General features: G+C 38.9%; 1 protein-coding gene across 9 annotated transcripts in view; it reads right to left on the bottom strand.

Annotated features, from left to right (window-relative positions):
* Window positions 1-22,103, bottom strand: part of LOC131049033 (putative ion channel POLLUX-like 2) — a 383,365-nt gene that overhangs the window by 295,082 nt on the left and 66,180 nt on the right. For 6 of the 9 annotated variants that reach the window (XM_057983566.2, XM_057983498.2, XM_057983206.2 and 3 more), the window contains one exon: window positions 13,542-13,789. In XM_057983566.2, the coding sequence (XP_057839549.2) occupies window positions 13,542-13,789 (248 nt within the window). The remainder of the gene's footprint in view (window positions 1-13,541; window positions 13,790-22,103) is intronic. The other 3 variants (XM_057983140.2, XM_057983328.2, XM_057983436.2) reach the window with 1 other exon arrangement.

The following is a 22,103-nucleotide window of genomic DNA, read 5'->3' as shown; positions in this document are numbered from 1 at the left end:
CCCCACTACAAACTCTCACAACTACACTAAATCACCACTAGTTGCTATCTTTCAAGCAAGAAGCAATGCCAAGGCTAGGAGGCATTCATTCCTCGAAGCAACCCCAATACCATTCTGGCAGAGTAACATTACAATAGACATAAGATACCAAATGAAGGGAAGAGGCCTCCATTTATAAGCTTAACAAGGGATCTCTAGAGGCTTCTAAAAAGTGTGCCCTAATTTCACATTTGAATTTTCCTCCAAGAGATGGCGCCACTTTTAAAAGCTTGATTAACCTTTATTTTAATTCACTTCTCTTCATAAAGTTGGCACCCCTTTTCATAAGCAAGATTTTAGACCTTAGGAAATATTAAATCCCTTCCATGATGCGTCCACCCTTGAAGACCACCTTTTAAAACAACTTGAAGTGATGAAGCTAGGCCAAGGGGTCAACTTTAAAATATAACATTAAAACATAACATTATTTAAATGAAATGAACTTATCTCTCCAAAAACATCCCAAGGCCAAAAGTGACGAAGCCAACTGAACCAACTGAAGAAGAGAACCAACTGTGTCGAAATAATCAAGACCACTGCCAGAAATAGAATTTACTAAAAATAGTAAATTCCAAAAAGTGCTCGGAACGCAAAGTCGGACATACCACTGTGAAGCCCTTTGAAAACCCAGAAAGAATCCGCGATCCAAACTCTAATTCACGAGCAACAACAAACTCCAAAATTGGAAACCCTAATTTCACCCATTGAGTAGCCTACGGTCTCCGAAATAGGCCATCGGTCAACTGAAACATTACGCCTGAGAAGGGGACATTACAGTCCGCCCTCCCCAATATTGCTTGTCCTCAAGCAATTGCAAGTTTGGATGCTGCAAAATCTCCTCATTCTCCCAAGTTGCATCCTCCAAGGGCAAATTCTTCCACCTCACCAAGTATTCCTTGATTGTCCTTCTTCTCAAAGAACGCTCTCTGGAATCAATAATCTCCTCTGGAATCAAAATCAACTGCCCTTCTTCGTCCAAAGGTGGTAATTGTGAAGAAGCAATAACATTATCTCCAAGTGCCTTCTTGAGGCGAGACACGTGGAAGACATTGTGCACTTTACTACTCAAAGGTAGCTCCAACTCATAAGCTACTACTCCAACCTTTCTGATGACTTGGAATAGCCCATAGAAACGAGGCTTGAGCTTCTTAGCTCCACTCTTCTTGAGAGTAGACTGTCTGTATGGCTGTAGTCGAAGATAAACCATATCTCCAACCTCAAAAGAGCGCTCAACGCGTCATTGATCAGCGTACATCTTCTGCTGATTCTGAGCAATCTGCAAGTTGTTCTTCAAAGATTTCAAGATGTCTTGACTTTGCTGCAACAAATCCCTGGCTTGAGGGGCTTTGCTATCACCAAACACCAAATCAACAAAGCTAGGAGCCTCATAACCATAGAGAGCCATGAAGGGAGACATCCTTATTGACATGTGAAAGGAAGAATTGTAACAATACTCGCCTATGTGGAGCCATTTCACCCATGCTCTTTGCTGCTCCAAAACATAGTTTCTCAGATAGCCTTCCAACCACTTGTTCACTATCTCCGTTTGTCCATCGGTTTGGGGGTGATAACTAGTGCTTGGAGTAAGCACCGTACCACTCATCCTGAAGACTTCTTGCCAAAAGGTGCTTAGGAACTTGTTGTCCCTATCACTCACAATGTTTTTTGGCAACCCATGCAATCTAAACACCTCATTGAAAAACAAATCTGCAACTTGAGCTACTGAAAAAGAGCTCGTGATGGCAAAGAAGTGAGCAAACTTTGTCAATCTGTCCACTACAACATAGATACAATCTTTGCCTTGGGCCTTTGGCAACCCAGTGATGAAGTGCATTGATATGCTTTCCCATTTTTGGTTGGGAATGGGAAGAGGTTGCAGCAGACTAGCAGGTAGAGTGTGCTCATTCTTGTTCATCTGACAAGTAGGACATTCCTGGATGTAGCATTGAACTTCCCCTTTCAACCCTTTCCAAGCAAATCTTTCCCGAATCTGCCTATATGTCTTGAAGAAACCCTGATGACCAGCAAGTGGAATGTCATGGAATGTCATCAAAATCTTCTTTCTGAGCTTAGAATCAACCACCACAAAGATTCTACCCTTGTAGTGTATCAGCCCGTCAACCACCTTGTACCTTTCATCATGAAAAGTACATTCAATGATGCTGATTGCCAACTGATTTTTGGCATAATCAGCAAGCAACATGTCCTTCCAATCAGCAGTGAGCTCACATAATGAACTCAGATCAGGTCTCCTAGATATAGCATCAGCCACAATATTGTTTTTCCCTTTGACATACTCAATGTCAAAATCATAAGCTTGAAGCTTACTCACCCACTTTTGTTGTCTCTCGTTCAAATCCTTCTGATGCATGAAGTGCTTGAGACTATTGTGATCAGTCTTGACCACAAATTTGCTCCCCACCAAATACTATCTGAACTTAGCTAATGCATGCATGATTGCAAGCATTTCCTTGTCATAGATGGAGTAGGTCCTTTCAACACCTCTTAATTTTCTGCTCTCAAACACAATGGGATGCTTGTCTTGCATCAAAACAGCCCCAACACCACCTCCAGATGCATCACACTGTAGATTGAAGGGCTTGGAGAAATCTGGAATTGCCAAAACCGGACAAGAGCTCATGATCTTCTTAAACCTATCAAAAGTAGTTTGAGCCTTTTCTGTCCAACAAAAAGCTCCCTTTTTCGTGAGGTCAGTAAGAGGAGCAGCGTTCTGTGAATAGCCCTTCACAAATCTTCTGTAAAAACCACAAAAACCCAAGAACCCTTTCAAATGAGTCAAGTTTTCTGGGGGTAGCCAATCAACTATTGCCTTGATCTTTTCGGGATCAACCTTCACTCCATCAGCACTGATTATGTGACCAAGGTAAAGTAGCCCCTTCATTCCAAATTCACATTTGGATTCTTTGGCAAACAGACTTTCTGATTCAAGGATGCTAAGCACTTCCTCTACGTGCTTGAGGTGTTCTTCCCATGTCCTGCTGTAGATCAGAATGTCATCAAAAAAGATTAACACGAAGTTCCTCAACTGCTTCTGAAAGACTCTGTTCATACAAGACTGGAAGGTAGCTGGAGCATTAGTCAACCCAAATGGCATGACTAAAAACTCGAAGTGACCACAGTGACATCGAAATGTTGTCTTCTCAACATCAGACCCTCTCATATTTGGTAGTAGCCCGACCTCAGATCAATCTTTGAGAAGATCTTGGCTCCATGTAGCTCATCTATGAGCTCATCTATCCTTGGAATGGGTTATTGATTTTTGATGGTGCTTTGATTCAAAGCACGATAATCCACACATATGCGAATGGTACCATCCTTCTTCACAAGAACAACTGTTGAAGCGAAAGGACTCTTACTTGGACAAATGAAGCCCATCTCCAAGAGTTCCTTAATGTTTTTCTCAATCTCATCCTTTTGCTTCTTAGGGTACCGATATGGAGTTGTGATAACTGGTTTAGCCCCTTCCTTGAGCTCTATGACATTCTCTGAGCCTCGTTCGAGAGGTGGCCCAGGAGGTAAATCAGCAAACACTTTACTCTTCCTGGTGAGTAAGGACTGGATATCAGGAGGGTAGTCCCTCTTTGTTTCAACCGGACTAGCTGGGAGAATCATACATTTCGTAGCCCACTCAACTTGATCATGCCGAATCAACTTTGCCATTCGCTTGAATGACACAATCCGAGGTCCACCGTTAGACATTCCTCTTAACACCACCTTCTTCCCATCGGATTGAAACTTGAGCTCCATGGTTTGCAGATTTTGGGAGATCTCTCCAAGTGAACGCAGCCATTGAATGCCTAGGACGGTATCCGTATCTCCAATGTTGACTACATAGAAGTCATCCTTGACTTCGTAGTTGCCCAATTGCATAGACATATTTGGGATCTTCTTGGTGCAAGAAATGTGAAACCCATCAGCAACCATAACCTTGAAGCCCTCAAAATCTTTTGTTTGCAGCCCTTTCTTTGCCACCACCACTTCATCAATGAAGTTATGTGTTGCTCCAGTATCAATCAAAGCAACTATTCGTTGCCCCTTAATCATCCCTCGAACCTTGAAGGATTCATTTTTTTGAAAGCTCGAAAGTTGAGCCAAGGTACCCCCACTTCTTTTTTCACCTTCAGATTCTTCAGGAACTCTTTCCACTTCGCTATCATCACAATCTAATTGCTGGTCTGAAGAATCAGAATCGCTTTCTCCAGCTGAATAGTATTCAATTTGATGAATTTTGACTCGCTTTGGGCAAATATGATCTTGGGACCATTTTTCTCTACACCGGAAACATAACCCCTTTCTTCGGAGTTCGTTAAGTGTCTCTGGATCCAGCCTTGTGACATGAGTGTTATGATGTTTGAACTCCTTATGGTGAGGTCCCTTTCCTTTATCCTTTTTGTGAAATAATGGCTTGGATTGAATTTTTGCCTTAGGAGCAACCCACTCCATATTTCTTGCTTTTTTCATTGCCCCTTGTAAGGAGGGTGGATCGAAAGCTTTAATCCAACCCTTGAGTGGTTCCATAAGCCCTTCACTGAAGAGGATCACCAACCGCCTCTCAGTGATTCCTGCGACCATTACTGAAAGCCTCTGAAATTCAGCTATGTAAGCATCGACTATGCCATGTTGTCTAAGTTGTGCCAATTCTCTGAAATGCACTTCTGGATCCTTTTTCTCGAATCTCTTTGTGAGCCTATTGGTGAACTCATCATAGGTAGTGATCGACCGATGCCCCAAGGTGACTAGACCATGGTACCACCATTCGTGTGCTACCCCATCTAAATGAAGCGTAGCAAACTTGATTGCCTCCTCTTCTATCATGGGTCTAAGAGCTAGATAGTTGTCTAACTTCTGTATCCAAGCTCTAGCTGAACTACTGTCACTCCCGTCAAAATGTGGAAGCATAACCTTGTTGATTGCTTGATGCAAATCCCTCTATACTGTTTCTTCCCTATGTTCACGATGTCTCCCATGTCCTTTATTCTTCCTTTTATGGTCCACGAAATCATTGTAAGACATGTCTAACTTGATTTCATCAGGAAGAGACTCATACTCAGCACAATCAAGTCTCAACTGTTCCACAAATGATGCATTCTCTCCCGGATCGGGTTGAAGGTTTACTGGTGCCAAAGAAGGTGGGTTTAAAAGGCCTGGAAGAAATGTTTGTTCTATTTGAGGTATGCGGAGCAGCATGTTCACTATGCTGGTTGGAGCCGCTGTGTTCTCCGATGTGCCCTTAATTGTTCTGTGAATTAGAACCCTAACCCATTTTCCCCATCATGAGAGATACCATATCCAATAAGGCATCCATCTTCCTCTCGAACCTCCTTCCTGGACTTGGTGTTCTTTCCCTTCCTTTTCCACTTTCATCCCGACTGCTTGTAAACCTCTCAGTACCACCCACTGGCCTTTCACTGTCCCCCATTTCTGTTTTCGGAGAAGACTCCCAATGAGCCCTCAAAACCTTTGATGTTGTCTGACCTTCAGGAACCTGATACCACAAAAAACTGAAACTGACTTGCAGCCTTCTTATCTTCCCTTGCTAAGTATCTTCTTTCTCTGTCACTCATAGAAGGTTTGTTTCACAGGATGGCAGGATGTGAGGCTCTGATACCACTGAAATATCACAGACCAATTTTTTTCAATTTTTCAATTACAAAGAGTAATGCAACACACATCCGTTAGGGTTAGCACTTAAACCAAAACGATGCGGAAAACAACTCTAACAAAGAATGTACACCAGGATCCCGGGTTGGGCAAGGCGTGAGCATATGGTCAGAGGGTCTTAAAGCATTCTGAAAGTAACTCTAACCAAGAATGTGCCCAAGATGCACTAACATATGGTCAGAGGATCTTGGTGCATGCTCAAAGCAACTCTAACCAAGAATGTGCCCAAGATGGACTAACATATGGTCAGAGGATCTTTACAATTACAACTGCTGAAAGGAAAACTCGACACCAAGCATGTGCTTTCAAACCCAGGGTGGGAATGGAGCTACCATATGGCGAAGATGCTAAGAACTTAGAAATGGAATTAAATGTAAATAACAAGCGTGAAATGAAAATGAGAAGAAATGCTGCCAATACTACTGTTCAGCTAACAATATGATAGTAAATGCTTGCCAAGATCATAGGATTAAGACTATCCAATGCTGTAACAATATAGAAGGCTCTCCCGGGCTTAACAAAAATGATAAGTCCAAGAACTTCTACTCAAGGATCAATCTTAATATTCTAATTTATGACAGACCTGCACGTGAAATGCTTAACCAGCAACACATGGAATCACTAAAATGCTCATTACTCTCTCAATACTAGTCCGAATGACCCAAAACCAAAAGCAATGGCTTCCTATGAAGGAGGCGACCCAACCAATACCAAGAAATCAGACATTAACCCAACAGATTATTTATCACGAACCCCAGGGCAATTCCCAGCAGTGACGCCAAGCAAGAATGGCGATTCTTCTCTATAAAATAAAACACTTCATATTAGAATCTGCAAATTTGCACAAAGGAGCGCCCAGCCAAAACAAGAAGAAATATGCAATACCCAGAATGAATATGTTTTTATTTTGAAATATGAGTGAAACTACAAATCTGCCCTGCTAACCGCGACTCCCGAAAATGAAATGAAATCCAAATAACTGAATTTCAAGCACAACTCAAGCTACAATGCAATCCCCACTACAAACTCTCACAACTACACTAAATCACCACTAGTTGTTATCTTTCAAGCAAGAAGCAATGCCAAGGCTAGGAGGCATTCATTCCTCGAAGCAACCCCAATACCAGTCTGGCAAAGTAACATTACAATAGACATAAGATACCAAATGAAGGGAAGAGGCCTCCATTTATAAGGTTAACAAGGGATCTCTAGAGGCTTCTAGAAAGTGCGCCCTAATTTCACATTTGAATTTTCCTCCAAGAGATGGCGCCACTTTTAAAAGCTTAATTAACCTTTATTTTAATTCACTTCTCTTCATAAAGTTGGCACCCCTTTTCATAAGCAAGATTTTAGACCTTAGGAAATATTAAATCCCTTCCATGATGCGTCCACCCTTGAAGACCACCTTTTAAAACAACTTGAAGTGATGAAGCTAGGCCAAGGGATCAACTTTAAAATATAACATTAAAACATAACATTATTTAAATGAAATGAACTTATCTCTCCAAAAACATCCCAAGGCCAAAAGTGACGAAGCCAACTGAACCAACTGAAGAAGAGAACCAACTGTGTCGAAATAATCAGGACCACTGCCAGAAATAGAATTTACTAAAAATAGTAAATTCCAATAAGTGCTCGGAACACAAAGCCGGACATACCACTGTGAAGCCCTTTGAAAACCCAGAAAGAATCCGCGATCCAAACTCTAATTCACGAGCAACAACAAACTCCAAAATTGGAAACCCTACTTTCACCCATTGAGTAGCCTACGGTCTCTGAAATGGGCCATCGGTCAACTGAAACATTACGCCTGAGAAGGGGACATTACAGATATTCACACCTAGGACTTTGCCAACTATATCGATAGCATATAGGGAATGCCCATGATGTATTTTGTCACTATTTCTATCCTTTTTGTTTGCCCAACATAAGATTGAACTTTTGTTAACAAATCTCTTGCCAATCCTCCAGATTTAGCCATAAGGTCCTTGGCGCCTTCAAAATGAGTATAAAATTTCATCAATTAGTTTCATATTCTCCAACAATTCTTATTAAAGCATACTTTGTCTTTTTCAAGCCACATTGGCACTATATGTGTCCAACTTGTAATTCCAAGATTGAATTGAACTCTCTATAGTGCTAAAACAGATAATTCCAATCTATGATTCACTTTGATATTTTTTCTTAAAATTCAAATAATAAAATAGCAAGGTTTTTAGCTTCAGCGTCACTTCAACAGATACCACTATCTCCTAAAATTCTAAAAGCTTTGATCAAACCAAACTCTGGCTTCCTGGAAATGTCTGCAAAACACAGATAACCTCAAACCTTTACCTACAAGTCTCCTCTATACACAAGTTGAGACTCTAAATAAATCTCAGCGCATTGAGAGAGGGTCTCTCACCACGATAGCTAATCTTCTTTGAGAGGGTTTTCGTCCTCTAGAAGGTTGAGAGGAACCAAGTTCAATCTCATGGACCTGCAAGGGTTTCACCAGAGAGAAATAACATAATCTGCATAATGCTAAATGAGCCCCCTAAAATGCCTTTGATACTTTTCCCACCAAACTTTCCAAAAAGCAGAATTTAAAATTTCACCCTTTTTATTAAAACTCCATTTTAGCTCCAAGAAGACCTTTTTTTTTAAATAATGATACTTTTGATATATAAAGTCCCAAATTTTATGTGTGCATGATTTAAAACTTTTCATCCCAGATCCAATGAGTTATGACTTATGAGTATAACACTAAGGCGATCTTAAAATATTTTAATAAAATTCAAGCAACCTTAGTAAAATAATCAAAATAAAGTCATTAATGCACCCATTTTGTAGAAATTGTCAAAAAGCATCGAAATTGAAATCTAACCACACTAGAGCGATCCAAAAGCCAGATGATGAATAGTTAGAAACTGTAGTATTCCCACTAATTGTTTTGTTTTTTATCACAACAAATACTACAATGCACCCGTTAAAGTTAGGAAATATAATCTCAATACTGCTGAAAGTAACCCTTCCACTTTCTGATCACCAAGAGCCCAATGTGGGAAGGTGAGAGCATACGGTTATAAGGGGTTCGTTAGCTCACTGATCTGCTGGAAATTACAATGCAAGTACAATACTAGGCGGTAAGCCAGCCCCTTCCACTTTTCAGTGGGATGAAGACCAAGAACTTGGCGGTAAACCAACCAAGGGAACAAGAGCATAACTAGAACCAAATCACTCTACCGCTTATGCAGCGGGAGGATTTATACATAAAAACTATCACTCAACCGCATATTTCAGCGGGAGGACAATATCACTCCACCACTTATTCAGTGGGAGGACAGAAGTACAAATGAAATTACAAACACTAAGGTAGCCCAACCAACCTCTTCCACTTATGCAATGGGGATTACAATGAGCACTTCAAGTTCAATAAGAGGTGAGTACTACTAACCAATGATACAAGATGATTACAATGAAGTACTACAAACATTCAATCATAGACTAAAACTGATTTCAGGCTAAAATATAAAACAACAATTCTTATATAAATACCAGCCTCTCCGGAAATGGGCCAGCAACACAGAAATGCACACAACTCTTCCGAATTAGCTCCAAAATGCTCACGAACTCAAGCGAACAACTGCTAAGACCAAGGCGAACAAACAAGGAGCTCAAACCAACACCAAAATCACCACACACTGATGGCACGCAAATCGAGGCAACTCCAAAAAAGGTACAACCTGCTGGGAATTTCAATTTGCCCTCAAAAATTCCAATCAACACCAAATCAAACACCCTTCTAGAGGAATGATCGCCTCTCCAATACGCTTTCGATGAGCCTCTACCCAGAAGAAACGGACACTCGGGCAGAGATCTATGAACAGAAATTCGCTTCAGCCACTCCAAACCAGCAACACAGAAAACTCACCAAAACTCTAAAACTGAAAATTCTCACACCAAAATCCACTCTCAAGACACCCACCAGCTAGGTACTATATTGCAAGTAGGAAACTGTGCTAGCTAGGAAGCCTCAACTCCGAAGCTCAGATTTGCTCTCCATTTCGGCAGCACAACAATGCAAATTCTTTAGATCCTCCAAATGAGAGCCCAAGGCTCTTATTTATAACTTTTTTGCTCTCCCAAATTCAAATGCACATGCACACAAATACGTCCAAATTACATGCCGCTTCTTTACACCCCAAGGGCGCCCAAACACATTTGAATTATATTAAATATGTCCCCTCAAAGATGGCATCCCCTTCCACTTAGGCAAGTTCGTTGCCTAGGACAAAAACTTGCAAACAAAACATATAGTGATGCTCATGAAATAAACTCAATTTCTCTTATGACATTGACTTAGGAAAAATTAATAAAATCACTTGAATAAAATAATCTTCTATTTCCTAAAGTAGTCCAAAATATAATAATTAAATATTAACCTTCGAATGCAGTGTTAATATTTAATAAATCATTTTGCAAGTCAAATACTGCTCAAAACCCAAATGAATTGAGGACTGAAGTGTCGAACCATCCACTGGACTGAACTAAATCTCTGAAGTGCCCTGCTATAAATAGAACCACTTGAACCGATACTTACTAAAAATAGTAAGTCATGCAATACTGCTCTAAAAAACATAATCTTCGCACCCAATGACAGAACATGGAAAACTCAGTAAGACAGCATCATCCAGATTCCAAACAACCAACCCCCTAACTTACTAAAAATAGTAAGTTCATGCTGCACCAACGTTTGAAACCCTAATTCTTCATTCCACATAGCCTATGGGTCCCTGAAATAGGCCAATGGACCACTGTGTAATATTCCCCTTAAATTTTTTTTTATTTTTCAATGAGATTTACAAACAAACACAGTAACCCGTTAAGGTTGGAGAAATATAATCACAACACTGCTAAAAGTAACCCTTCCACTTTCTGATCACCGAGAGCCCAATCTGGGAGGGTGAGAGTATACAGTGTTCCGGGGATCGTTAGCACCAAAATCCAACTGAAAAATTACAATGCATGGGCGGCAAGTCAGCCCCTTCTGCTTATACAATAGGATAGAATCTAATCTTCTTAGCGGTAAACCAGCCAAGGATAACAACAAGAAACTGAAGGCAATCACTCTACCACTTATGCAGTGGGAGGACTTATACATTAAAACAATCACTCTACCGCATATTTCAGCGGGAGGACAATATCACTCAACCACTTACTTAGTGGGAGGACAGAAATAAAGACTATCATCAACTCCACCGCTTATTCAGCGAGAGGGCATTATTACAAGCAAAGATAGGTGGCATGGCCAGCCTCTTCCACTTATGCAGTGGGAAAGCTTACAATCCAGAAATAGTTAGTAGTACTACTACTTAACCTTACAATATAGAAATAGAGAGATAGAATAGAGAAGTAATGTTGTCCAATGCTGATAAATATCTCCAAACAGTTACTAACTCCCAAAAGATCTTTCAACATAAAATTATGAAATTCTAGGATCAAGAACACACAGACCAGCAGCTTCAAGAATATGCTCACATCTCTCTCCAAACTCACCCAAATCAACTAAATTACTCACACTTCGAAATGCACACCCAAACACTAACTTCTAGAAATCTGTAATTTTATGACAGCAAGCTGCAAATGCACAACCAGTGGCTCCAAGACACACTAAAATGCATAAAGCGCACTCACAACTCACACCAACATCCCCAAAAGACTCTCAAACTGCTAATATATCATTAATAACCAAGTACAATCAACAAAAACCCTCTATATTTCCCATTCACCACAACTAGCTTCCAAAATGCCCACACAAAGAATGGCGCCACATCTGGGAAGTTCGATATGCAATATAAAAAATGAATACTCAAAGTTTGGAGCTGAAAACTTACAAATAACGCCTAGGACATAGAAACCCAAGGAGCCAATTCCCAGAATGATAGAATCGCCTGGCCAAGAGGTATGAGCAAAATATGGTTTCAACAACTCTGCGACCAGCAACCAAAAAACACTCCAATCCCACACAAAACACTCCACAATCTGCAAAACTCACTCACCAACAGCACTAGAAATACAAGAACATAGCTAGGTACTATCTTCCAAGTACAAAACTGAGACTTAGCTAGGAAGCCACACTTTGAAGCTCAGATTTTCAATCGCCAAACCGGTAGCATAACGATACAATTTCATAAGATGATCCAAATGAGAGCCCAAGGCTCTTATTTATAACTTTTTGCTCCCTAAATCCAAATGCAAATGCGCCCAAATACTTCCAAATTACATGTCACTCCATTATTCCCCCCAAAGGCGCCCAAATACATTTGAAAAATATGAAATAAATCCCTCAAGGGTGGCATCCCCTTCCCTTAGGCAAGTCCGAACTTTTGCCTAGGATAATAACTTGCAAACAAGACATTGGGCGATGCTTATGAAATAATTCGATTTCCTTTATGCCCTTGACTTAGAAAAATTTGATAAAATCATTTAATTAAAATAAACTTCTATTTCCCAAAGTCGTCCAAAATAATATAATTAAATATTAGCCTTAGAATGCAGTGTTAATATTTAATAAATCATCCTGCCAGCCAAATACTGCTCAAAACCCGAATGAATTGGGGACTGAAGTGCTAAACCATCCACCAGGCTGAACTGAATCTCTGAACTGCCCTACTATAAATAGAATCACCTGAACCGATACTTACTAAAAATAGTAAGTCAAGCAATATAGCTCCGAAAAACATCATCTTTGCACCCAGTGACAGAACATGGAAAACTCTATAAGATAGCATCATCTAAACAGTCAACTCCTAACTTACTAAAAATAGTAAGTTCATGCTACACCGATGTTTGAAACCCTAATTCTTCATTCCACATAGCCTACAGGTCCCTAAGATAGGCCAATGGACCATAGAAAGCACATCATCGAGAAGGGGACATTACACACTGAAAGAAGATCATTGAGAAGGGGACATTACAGAAATGAAGCCAACCGAGTTGCTGACTAAAAATAGACACTCCCTCCAAGAATCTTGGAGAACACACCAAAAACTAGGAATAAAATCGGAAAGCATCATATGTGTCATCCAGACCATCTAAGCTCACTAATAACATCAAATAATCCCTCAGACAAGACAAACACCCATCAAGAAGGTCAAAGCCAACAACAATGCAAAAGAACCCTAAAATGGGGACATTACAATTCGTCTATGTTTATTCTTCAAATATTTGTTGCAATTGGATACTAGGTCTCTATTTTAACCATTAAGAAGTTGTCTCTATTTGAGGTTGAATTAGTTTATCCTCAAATTTGAAAACCTCATTGCAAGGCTTAAGTATTGGCAGTCCAGTGCTTGCATCAAGGGCAGAAACATATTTAGTTAGAAATTTTTATGTAATACAAAACCCTATTGAAATCTTGTAATGTACATACTTGTAAAGTATGTCAATAGCTTTAGGTTTTTGGTCTTAGGAAGCTTTCCCTTAAAATTTGAAGAACAGTTGTACCAAATGTGCTACTCTATTTTGTGTTGTCTTGCAAAAGATAAATTAAAATATAACAAGATTATTATGGTGGAGCATTGGAGGCTATCAAAAATAAAGATGACAGTGGACCAAGAATATGCCGACAGACATAAGGAAAGGAGTATTCTATGAAGACTACAAAAACAAAAAAGTTCAGAACTTTGGTTGAAAATAAGCCTCATCATGGCAATTATTTTTTTTAATAAGAATCATCATAAATTAACATTCTATCCAAAGAGTACAAATAATAACATTATGAATGGAATTGAGAAGCAGTAATCTACATAAACATGATAATAATACAACAAACCTACCTTCAAGAATTCTTGAAGGTGGACTGTTTGCATGAAACTTCTATCAACGATCGGTACTTCATGTGTAGCAAACTCAATTTCATTATCCTTAATGACCCTCTCAGATTTCAAGTTGTTTTCATGCCGCTCTCTTCTACTGCAGTTATATTGCTCAAGTCTTAGAGAATTCTGAGAAACCTTAAATGTAATGTCATGTGAACCCCAATCATCAAGAGATCTCTGATTACTTGCCTCATCTCCTGCCAAAACTAAGTCTCATATTACAAATAAGTAGTCAAGAAATATTAGAAGAAATGATCTACATAAGAGAAGATAAATTACTTGAGCTCCTGATGTCTGAAGCTTGAACACAATGAGCATGTCATAACCAAAATATGATATTGCAGTAATATAAATTTTCAAAAGTGTAAATCACAACCATAATTTGTGATCTTCAAACTTAGTTTACTAAGATGTCTTCCCCAGTAAAGTAACAATAATTCAAATAAGTAATCATTTGGTGCAATAAAAAACTACAGTTATAAACATTAATCTGAAGTAGAATTCTAAGATAGATGTGATTACAAATCATTTGAGGGGCAATGTTTTGATTGGAGTAGCTATCTTGGCAATACCATCTTCATATCAGAAAGTTGCTTTGCTCACTGATTTAGTTTGGACAGAAGGTTGCATGTCAACCATGTGTGCTGTTCCAATCTGTAACATTTCAGAGGGTTTCCAGAGACCCAGATGTATTTGTAACAGATTTAGCAGTGTTTTGATCCCCAAATTGATGCCAACCTATCCCTTTACCAATCGTGTTTCCTCGTTAAGATTTGAATAAAGTGCAAGATACAATGTTGGTGGCTGCTATCAATTTACCTTTATCCTTTGTTGTTCATCAATGCTTCCAAGTCTAAAGTAGAACTTTTTGAGCATGACATTTTTTGTAATGTCCCCTTCTCAGGTTTAGTCAGCTGATGTGACTGTTAGGCTATTCCAAAGTTCCCGCAGGCTAATTGGTGGTTGTTAGGCAACTCCAATGCTCTTGGAGAAATCGGCTTTGGGTTTTCTTGGCATCGAGTGATGGTTTGGAGTTCAATAGCTATTTGGGATTGTGGTGATGCTCTTTGTAGCGTTTTTGGCCATCTTGTCTGTTTTCCACATTTCTTGGAGAACATGGCTATTTTTAGTAAATGCTTGTTTTGGCACCCGACATCATTCTTTGGCATCAATTTCTTCTTGGCATGACCAGTTTCAATTTTTGGTGCCTTGGTGGTGCTTTTCACAAAATGGTTTGGAATATTTAAATTATTGCACTAAAGTTATAAAGTTAGCATTATTATATTTACTTTAATGTTTTAATTTAATAGAGTTATGTCATGTCAAGTGGATGCCTAAGGAAAAGGGGGACTTGCAAATAAGTTAATTTTAAATTGCAAAAAGACCTTTGAAGGAAAAATGATTTCTTTTTTAATTTTTAATTCTTCCTTCTCTCTCCAACTCTATAAAAGGAGTATTTTGGCTCTCATTTGGATTTTTTAAGCTTGCACATATAATAGGTGTTGATGTATTTTTTATGACACCTCAAACACAAAATCAAATACTAAGTATTGTATCCTCTCTTGAACAAAGAAACCTCATATGCTATACAATGTGATCAAATGAGATGGCTCCAAGGTATACAATGCAAACTATGCGACTTAAATGTTGTAAATAGACTCAGTGATATGATGTGATTTTGTTGGAATCACAAGGGGACTTACGTTTTGCTTGAACTCTACTAGAATGTGGGATCCATACTATCTTGCTTGGAAAATAAAGACAAAAGGAGATAAGGGATAGGGAATCTAATCTACTCCTAAGAATGTAAGAAATGATTGTTGACTCACTGCAACCAAACCAAGCTTTGCTTCGCCATGCAGGAACAACTACACAAAGATGGTGCAATCTCCTAGGGACAAGCGAATGATTTTCATATCACCAATGCACACCAACATCACAAACAATGAGAATGAAGTAATTGAAGTTAAGCTTTTAATCAAGTTTACTTTAACCACACACTGCAATTTGCAATCAACAAACTCCAAGTGGTATGAACATAGGATCACCATTCATTAACAATAAATATTCCATTCATCTGATTAAGATCTATGTTATGAAAAGTAGCGACCATGCAACAAGTTGAAATAGCACACCCAAAATCCACCATCTATTCAATGAAAAGAGTGTTTATTACAACAAGCCTTGGCAACAATGTCCTTTCCTCCTACTCTACTCTAACTACCACCTATTCACTATTCACTATCAAGTATTAACTATTCTCTAATTACTAACTATTAACCTTTACAAATGAGAAGGCTAGTACTTCTATAGATATCCCATTTACAATGAAGGGCCCAAATTAATTTAGAAATCAATGGTCGAGATTCAACTATGAAACCTTAATTAGGGTTTGTTACAACAAACTCCTTCTCAGCCAATAAAAAAATTACATTGAATTGGACACATCTTGAATTCTAACCAATAGCAATTGAGTTAGGTATATGAAACAATATTTGATAAAGTGCCATGTGTCGCTTGCTCCATCCTTGATACATTGAATTTGGACATCTTGACTTGGAAGAACCTAATTGGCCTAATGATGACTGCATGCCAACTCGTCGTGCTCAACATGTAGATCATTACAAGGTATTTGTGATGGGCAATATCTCTTGATACTCAACATAATTCAAACCTAGAATGATGTGATGAAGATAATGGGGCATATTCCCAAACCATATCATCTAAATGATCAAGTGAATTTTCTAACTTTGCTTAACTCTTCAAGGACTATCTTCTTCATCACTTTTGTGCATTTCATATTCATATTCAGGAATTTTCCTTCTTGAGATGCATTTTACTCGACTTCATCTTGATGATGCTTGCGGTATATTCCGTAGACTTGAATTCCTTCACCTGATGTTACAACCGTTCCCTTCACATAGCCTATCCTGATGTAGAGTTCTTCACTGTGAAGCAATTCCTATTGATCTTTCCTTGTTGTATTGATTGTAAGGTTGGATTTCCGAAGGAAATTCAACATAATTGCAAAGTATCCTCCATGTTGAAGAACTTGATCTTGTAAAGAAATCCTCTTGTAGCGATTGCATCTTTGAAGTGACACTTGAGTCCTTGTCCTGATCATCTCCTCACGTGGTGTAGATATCCTCCTTGCCTTGAAAGTCCTTTGATATGTTGTGAATTCCTTTGTAGGGCCTTGTTGACTCCCTCCAAGTTGTGTCTTCAAGTGTGCTAAACTTCATCATCCTCACGTTGCCTTTTCTCCATATTGATGTTCATGTTACATGGCTTAGTAGATTTGATGTTGCGATTCTCTCCACTGTGCCTTGATGTTCATTTGCCTCCTTCATATGATTGAAATTGTTGATCCTCATGTGGTAATGTTTCGAGCATCCTTGAAGTTGTCTTCATCTATCAGCCACTTTGCTTGCAATCATTTGCTATGTCAAACTTGACCCTTGACTTTGCTTAAGATTTGCAATTATGCTAAGTCGGACCTTGATTATGTTTTGCGATTTCCCAAGTTGGAACTTTGAACAGTTTTTGCATTGTGAAGTCGGACTTGTTTGATGATTCACACCATTGGGTCGGACTTTATGACAATATTGCATTCCTTTGTTTGATGTCAGAGTTTTCTTGAGATCAGACTTCTTGAATGTTTTGCATCTTACATTCCCAAGTTGGACTTGGACAATATTTGCATTCCTTTGTTGATCTAAGTTTTGTAATATTCTTGCAATATGGCTGGTCGGAGTTTGAAGCAATTTTGTATTTTTGTGGATCGAACTTTGAGACAAGTTTGCAAAACGCTGATCAGACTTTGCTAGAGTTGTGCATTATGCAAGATCGGAGTTTGCTAGAGTTGTGCGATTTCACATGGCAGGTTGGAGTTTCAAGCATTCTTGCATTAATCAAGATCAGAGTTTTTTGAAAGTTTGACAATTTTAACCAAGTGAGGGAGGACTTTGATAAGTGTTTGCATTTATCGTACCTCATAAGGACGGAGTTTTATTCAGTTTTGCAATCCTTTCCTCACCAAGGTTGGAGTTCTACAAGGATTTTGTGATGTCCCCATCCAAATGGTAGAACTCTAGAACCAAACAACTAAGAGGAAGCCCCTTGTATTATCTCTATAATGAAAATTGATGAAATTGAAACCAAATGGACTGAGGACAATGTATTAATAATGATCAAGATTATTATCACATTGTTCAGCATAACCAATAAGGATGCACATTCAGATCAATCAAGTATATTGAAGACTCACCCGATGAAGGACAATGAAACTTATGAATTCTATTAATATGAAGAGGAACCACATACACCGATGGAGGAGACTTGTAAGCAACTATTAGATATTGCATCTTGATCATCATACATATGTGAAGACTCAGGAATACAATTCCACTGATAAGTATTCGGGTTGGTAAGATTTATGAGAAAATAATGATGAACGAAGACTAGGTAAGGAAACAAAGTATTAATGAAAGAAGATAGCAACAACGAACTATGTTAAGCAATATTATAAAATGGCAGCGACTAAGAAGAATGTGAACATTTAATAACCAACAATGGAATATTAATGTACGGAGTACTCTGTTTAAAGATCTCAGTAGCGGAAGTAAAAAGATTTAGATCTTCCGTATATAAATATACTTTGATATGACAACACCGAACCTTGGACAGCATTCAGATATCTTGAGAAGTAATATAGCTATAGCAAAGAGAAGAACTGTTATATGGGCTGACCTGCATACGGAGTTGGAAAAAGATTTAATTAACGAAGCTATCATCACTTCAAATAGAGTTGATAGTGAATAGAGTCGTTAAGGAATAGCATTTATTCAACAGCAAGTAAGAGTCTAAGTGTTGGGCAGGCTAAAATTTTCACACTTTAATCCTAGATGACTTCCTTCTAAACAATTAACCCAAAATCTTCATATACTGAAATAGTCGATACTAGGTACCACTTGTAATAAGAATGATAGTTATAATCTTCTATATGAATATACTTATCCCTCTAACTTGATACAGCTGGTGTCTAAGGATTACAATGAATGTATTATTCAGAATTTGTTATGTATGACCCTTATTAATCTGATAACATGTAATATCTCTGGTGGGAACTGTGCAATGACTATGTGCTGATCTATATTACATAGAAACCTTCTTGCTGTTTCTGATACAACTGTAAACTCAGGTTGTGTTGGTGTGTTTTGTATGCACATAACAATACAGAATAAATTACCAAAGTAATTTACCCTCTCTTGAACAAAATCACCTCAGATGCTAAGAATGAGATCAACTAAAATGATTCCAAGGTTTCTACATGTCAGGTCTTGACGAGTGGGTAAGTTCAGTGGTTGATGTGAATTGTTGTGTTTCACTTGGGGACTTACGCAAATGTTTGGATTATCATGAATGATGCGGAATAGGTGTGCTGACAACTTAAGATTTATCAATATGGCTCTGGATTTACTTCTTACTAAAAAAGGGGGGAAAAGAATAGGGTTCAGGAAATCTATTCTAAAACTAGGAATGTAGGAAATGATGAATAGATTTAGTGGAATCAAACTAGGCAACGTCTCACAATCAGGTATTGACACAAGCTTAGTGCAATTGTCTAAGGTATACTTAAAGATTTTCAGGCTATCACCATCAAACGTAGACACCATCCAAGTTGATGCTTGTCAACGTACGCGTAATAGTTGAAGTTATGCTTACTCAAACTCCAGTTGACCACACAAGGCGCACTTACCAGCGGCAAGAGGCTAGTAGTATGGATTAAGAATTCCACACAAATAAATTCAACAAATCTTCCACTCAATCTAACATACATGAAAATAAATTCTAATCTAAATTCTAATCTAACTTGGAGGAATTGAGAACCATGAATGCAAAGACAACATTTGAAGAGCAAAATCACCAACAATTGAACAATGATTAGGATTCAAATAGCTGCAGCATATACCAACAATTCTACAAAAACTCTCTCTTACAAATGAGAGACAAGGAGACATATATAGAGTCTCTTACAAAAATGGATGGCCTAGATTGATCTAAGATCAATGGCCGAGAATCATGCCAACAAAACCCTAGAATTGCTCTAATTAGAGTTACATCAAAAATGGCACCACCAACATATGGCCCAATGAAAAGATACCTAGTCATCAAATAGGGAATCTTCTAGAAGATTCCTCCGTGCATCTCTCTCTCTCTCCTAGCATACTCCAAGAATCTAGCCAATACTGAATCTAACTCCTCCATGGAAATGCTAGGCAAGGTATCCTGCTGTAAATCAATCACATCCAATGAATCCGAGCAAGCATTCAAAGTGTTCTCCCATTCTAGCATGAGCTTCTGCGAATTATGAACATGAATCAACAAAGAGACCAAGTCATCTATCTAACTCTTCTTCAAAGAGTCCAACTGACAAAAATACATAAATTTTATTTTGTCTCTTAATTCGGCTAAGTGTAAACTACTTGCATCACTAACATCAACACCCAATAATTTCTCAATCGAGGCAAGGATCCTCATCTGAATGTCCTGAATTAATCCTTCCATCTCCATACAACTCGATTGGGCGTTCTCATAAGCTGATTTCATTAAGGGTAATGCACAATACCAGCCATGGAAATCATATATGTCTCCATTGTGCACAATGTTCTCGCTGACCAAGGTGGAATTAGGAACCTTCTTCAATGCCAGGAGGCGTGGAATAGTCTTGTCTTGAATAGGCCGGAATTCTTCCCAAACTCCCTCCAAATACTGGATTCTAAATACGAGCGTTGTTGTCTTATCATATGCATGGACAAACTGAGTAAGGAAATCATCTGTCTGCTTTCTTGTGCTTTCAATCCACTTTTCCACCTCTGAGTGTGTACCTCTCGCTACCTCACAGTGTGAATGTATTCCATGGTCAACTGCAATAGGGGAAATAAGGGTGGGATCTCCACGCCTTGTCCCTGCAATATACTCTTTGAGTCTAATATTTTCTTCTCTGTACCTTTCATTCTCCGCAATCGCTTTGTCTAACCTAGCATTGATTGCCTGGAGGTTGTCACCAATTTCCTGGAATTCCTTCCCTGTGGATGGACGACCAAGGGCGACTGAAGTGATCTGGAAATCCATAGGAGTAGCAATGTCCACTGTCACGCCTGCAATAGGAGCAGCAATCTGCGCAATCCACATTCCTGTCTCATCTCTAGCTATGTGCGACAAAATCTCTGCTCTCTTGGGCTCCTTCTTCTTAGCACTCCTAGCTAGGTAGTCATCAATATCATCAATAGGCTGTACCTCTATCATTTGTTTACTTTTATCCATGCTTCTCCTCAGCCATTCAGGAATAGCGGCAATTTCCATACCATCATCAAGACATACTTCTCGATCAAGTCCTTTCAATGCCGAAATAACATCGTCATTATCATCAGGATTATTCCTGGTCCAATCATATACCTCATTTCCCAAGCTAACTTCCAAAAGGACAGTATGGGATTCCGGTTGATCATTATTCTCATCAGGAGGTGGAGATGTCACTGTGGCATGGAATTCCTGAATATTCTCTGGTAGTATCACTGTGTTGGAACACTGTTGACTCTCCTTATTCTGTTTTGTTACTTCAATCACTTCGATTGATGAGACACTGGGAGGGGGTGAAGGAATGACAAGTGGAGTCATATTCTTATGTTTCTTCTTCACCTCCTCAATCTTCTTCCCTCTGGCCTTGACTTCTCCAGGCATGTTTTTCCTTCTCTTGGGAGCTTGACTCTCTTCGTCTGCATGAATCCTGACATCACTGACAGTCCTCTGATCATCCTCAGAAGTAGACTCTTCTGACTTCATCCTTTCATAAGTGAAGGGAACACCCACGTCAACCAACTTATTCATCTGCATATCTACCCATGTGCGGGAGAAATTCAAGACCTCTCTCATCAATACATTCAGGTCAATCTCTTCTGACTCTGACCAATTTGGCAATAGGATTGCCTTCTTCATTTCATTCTCATAATGTGGGTGTGTATGATCTCTATCATCTAATACCTGATCAGGGATGAGGAAAAGTCCACACTTCCTCATGAAATCTACTGACATTCTGGACCACATTCTTCTCTTCACTGCTTGTTCGTCCATCAAGTTAGCCCAATAATCCTCTATGTCAACCTTATGAGTGAACTTCTCTCCCCTGATCCTTCCGACCTTCTTGTCTAGATCGAATCTTTCTCTTTTCTTGTATGTTGCAAATCTGTAGAATGCAATCTCCTCACCTGCAGTGCTGGCGGCTATGGCAGATTAGCAAACCTCTGACATCTTCCCAACTAAAATAGGGAATGTCATTCCTGTCCTGTGCTTCTCTCTCTGGATAACATCGAACTCTAGAAGTTGTCTCACCACTTCCAACAATATCATTCTGTTGGTTGGATACCTAGGAAGTCTGTAGGGTTCAGATTGAAACCCATGAATCCTGAGGTATGTGAAAGTGGGAAACTGTATATACCATGATCCATACTTTTCTATTAA

The sequence above is a fragment of the Cryptomeria japonica genome, chromosome 2 (assembly GCF_030272615.1).
Source record: "Cryptomeria japonica chromosome 2, Sugi_1.0, whole genome shotgun sequence".
Lineage (NCBI taxonomy): Eukaryota > Viridiplantae > Streptophyta > Pinopsida > Cupressales > Cupressaceae > Cryptomeria > Cryptomeria japonica.
The sequence above is the reverse complement of the archived record's forward strand: the minus strand, read 5'-3'. Positions and strand labels throughout refer to the sequence as shown.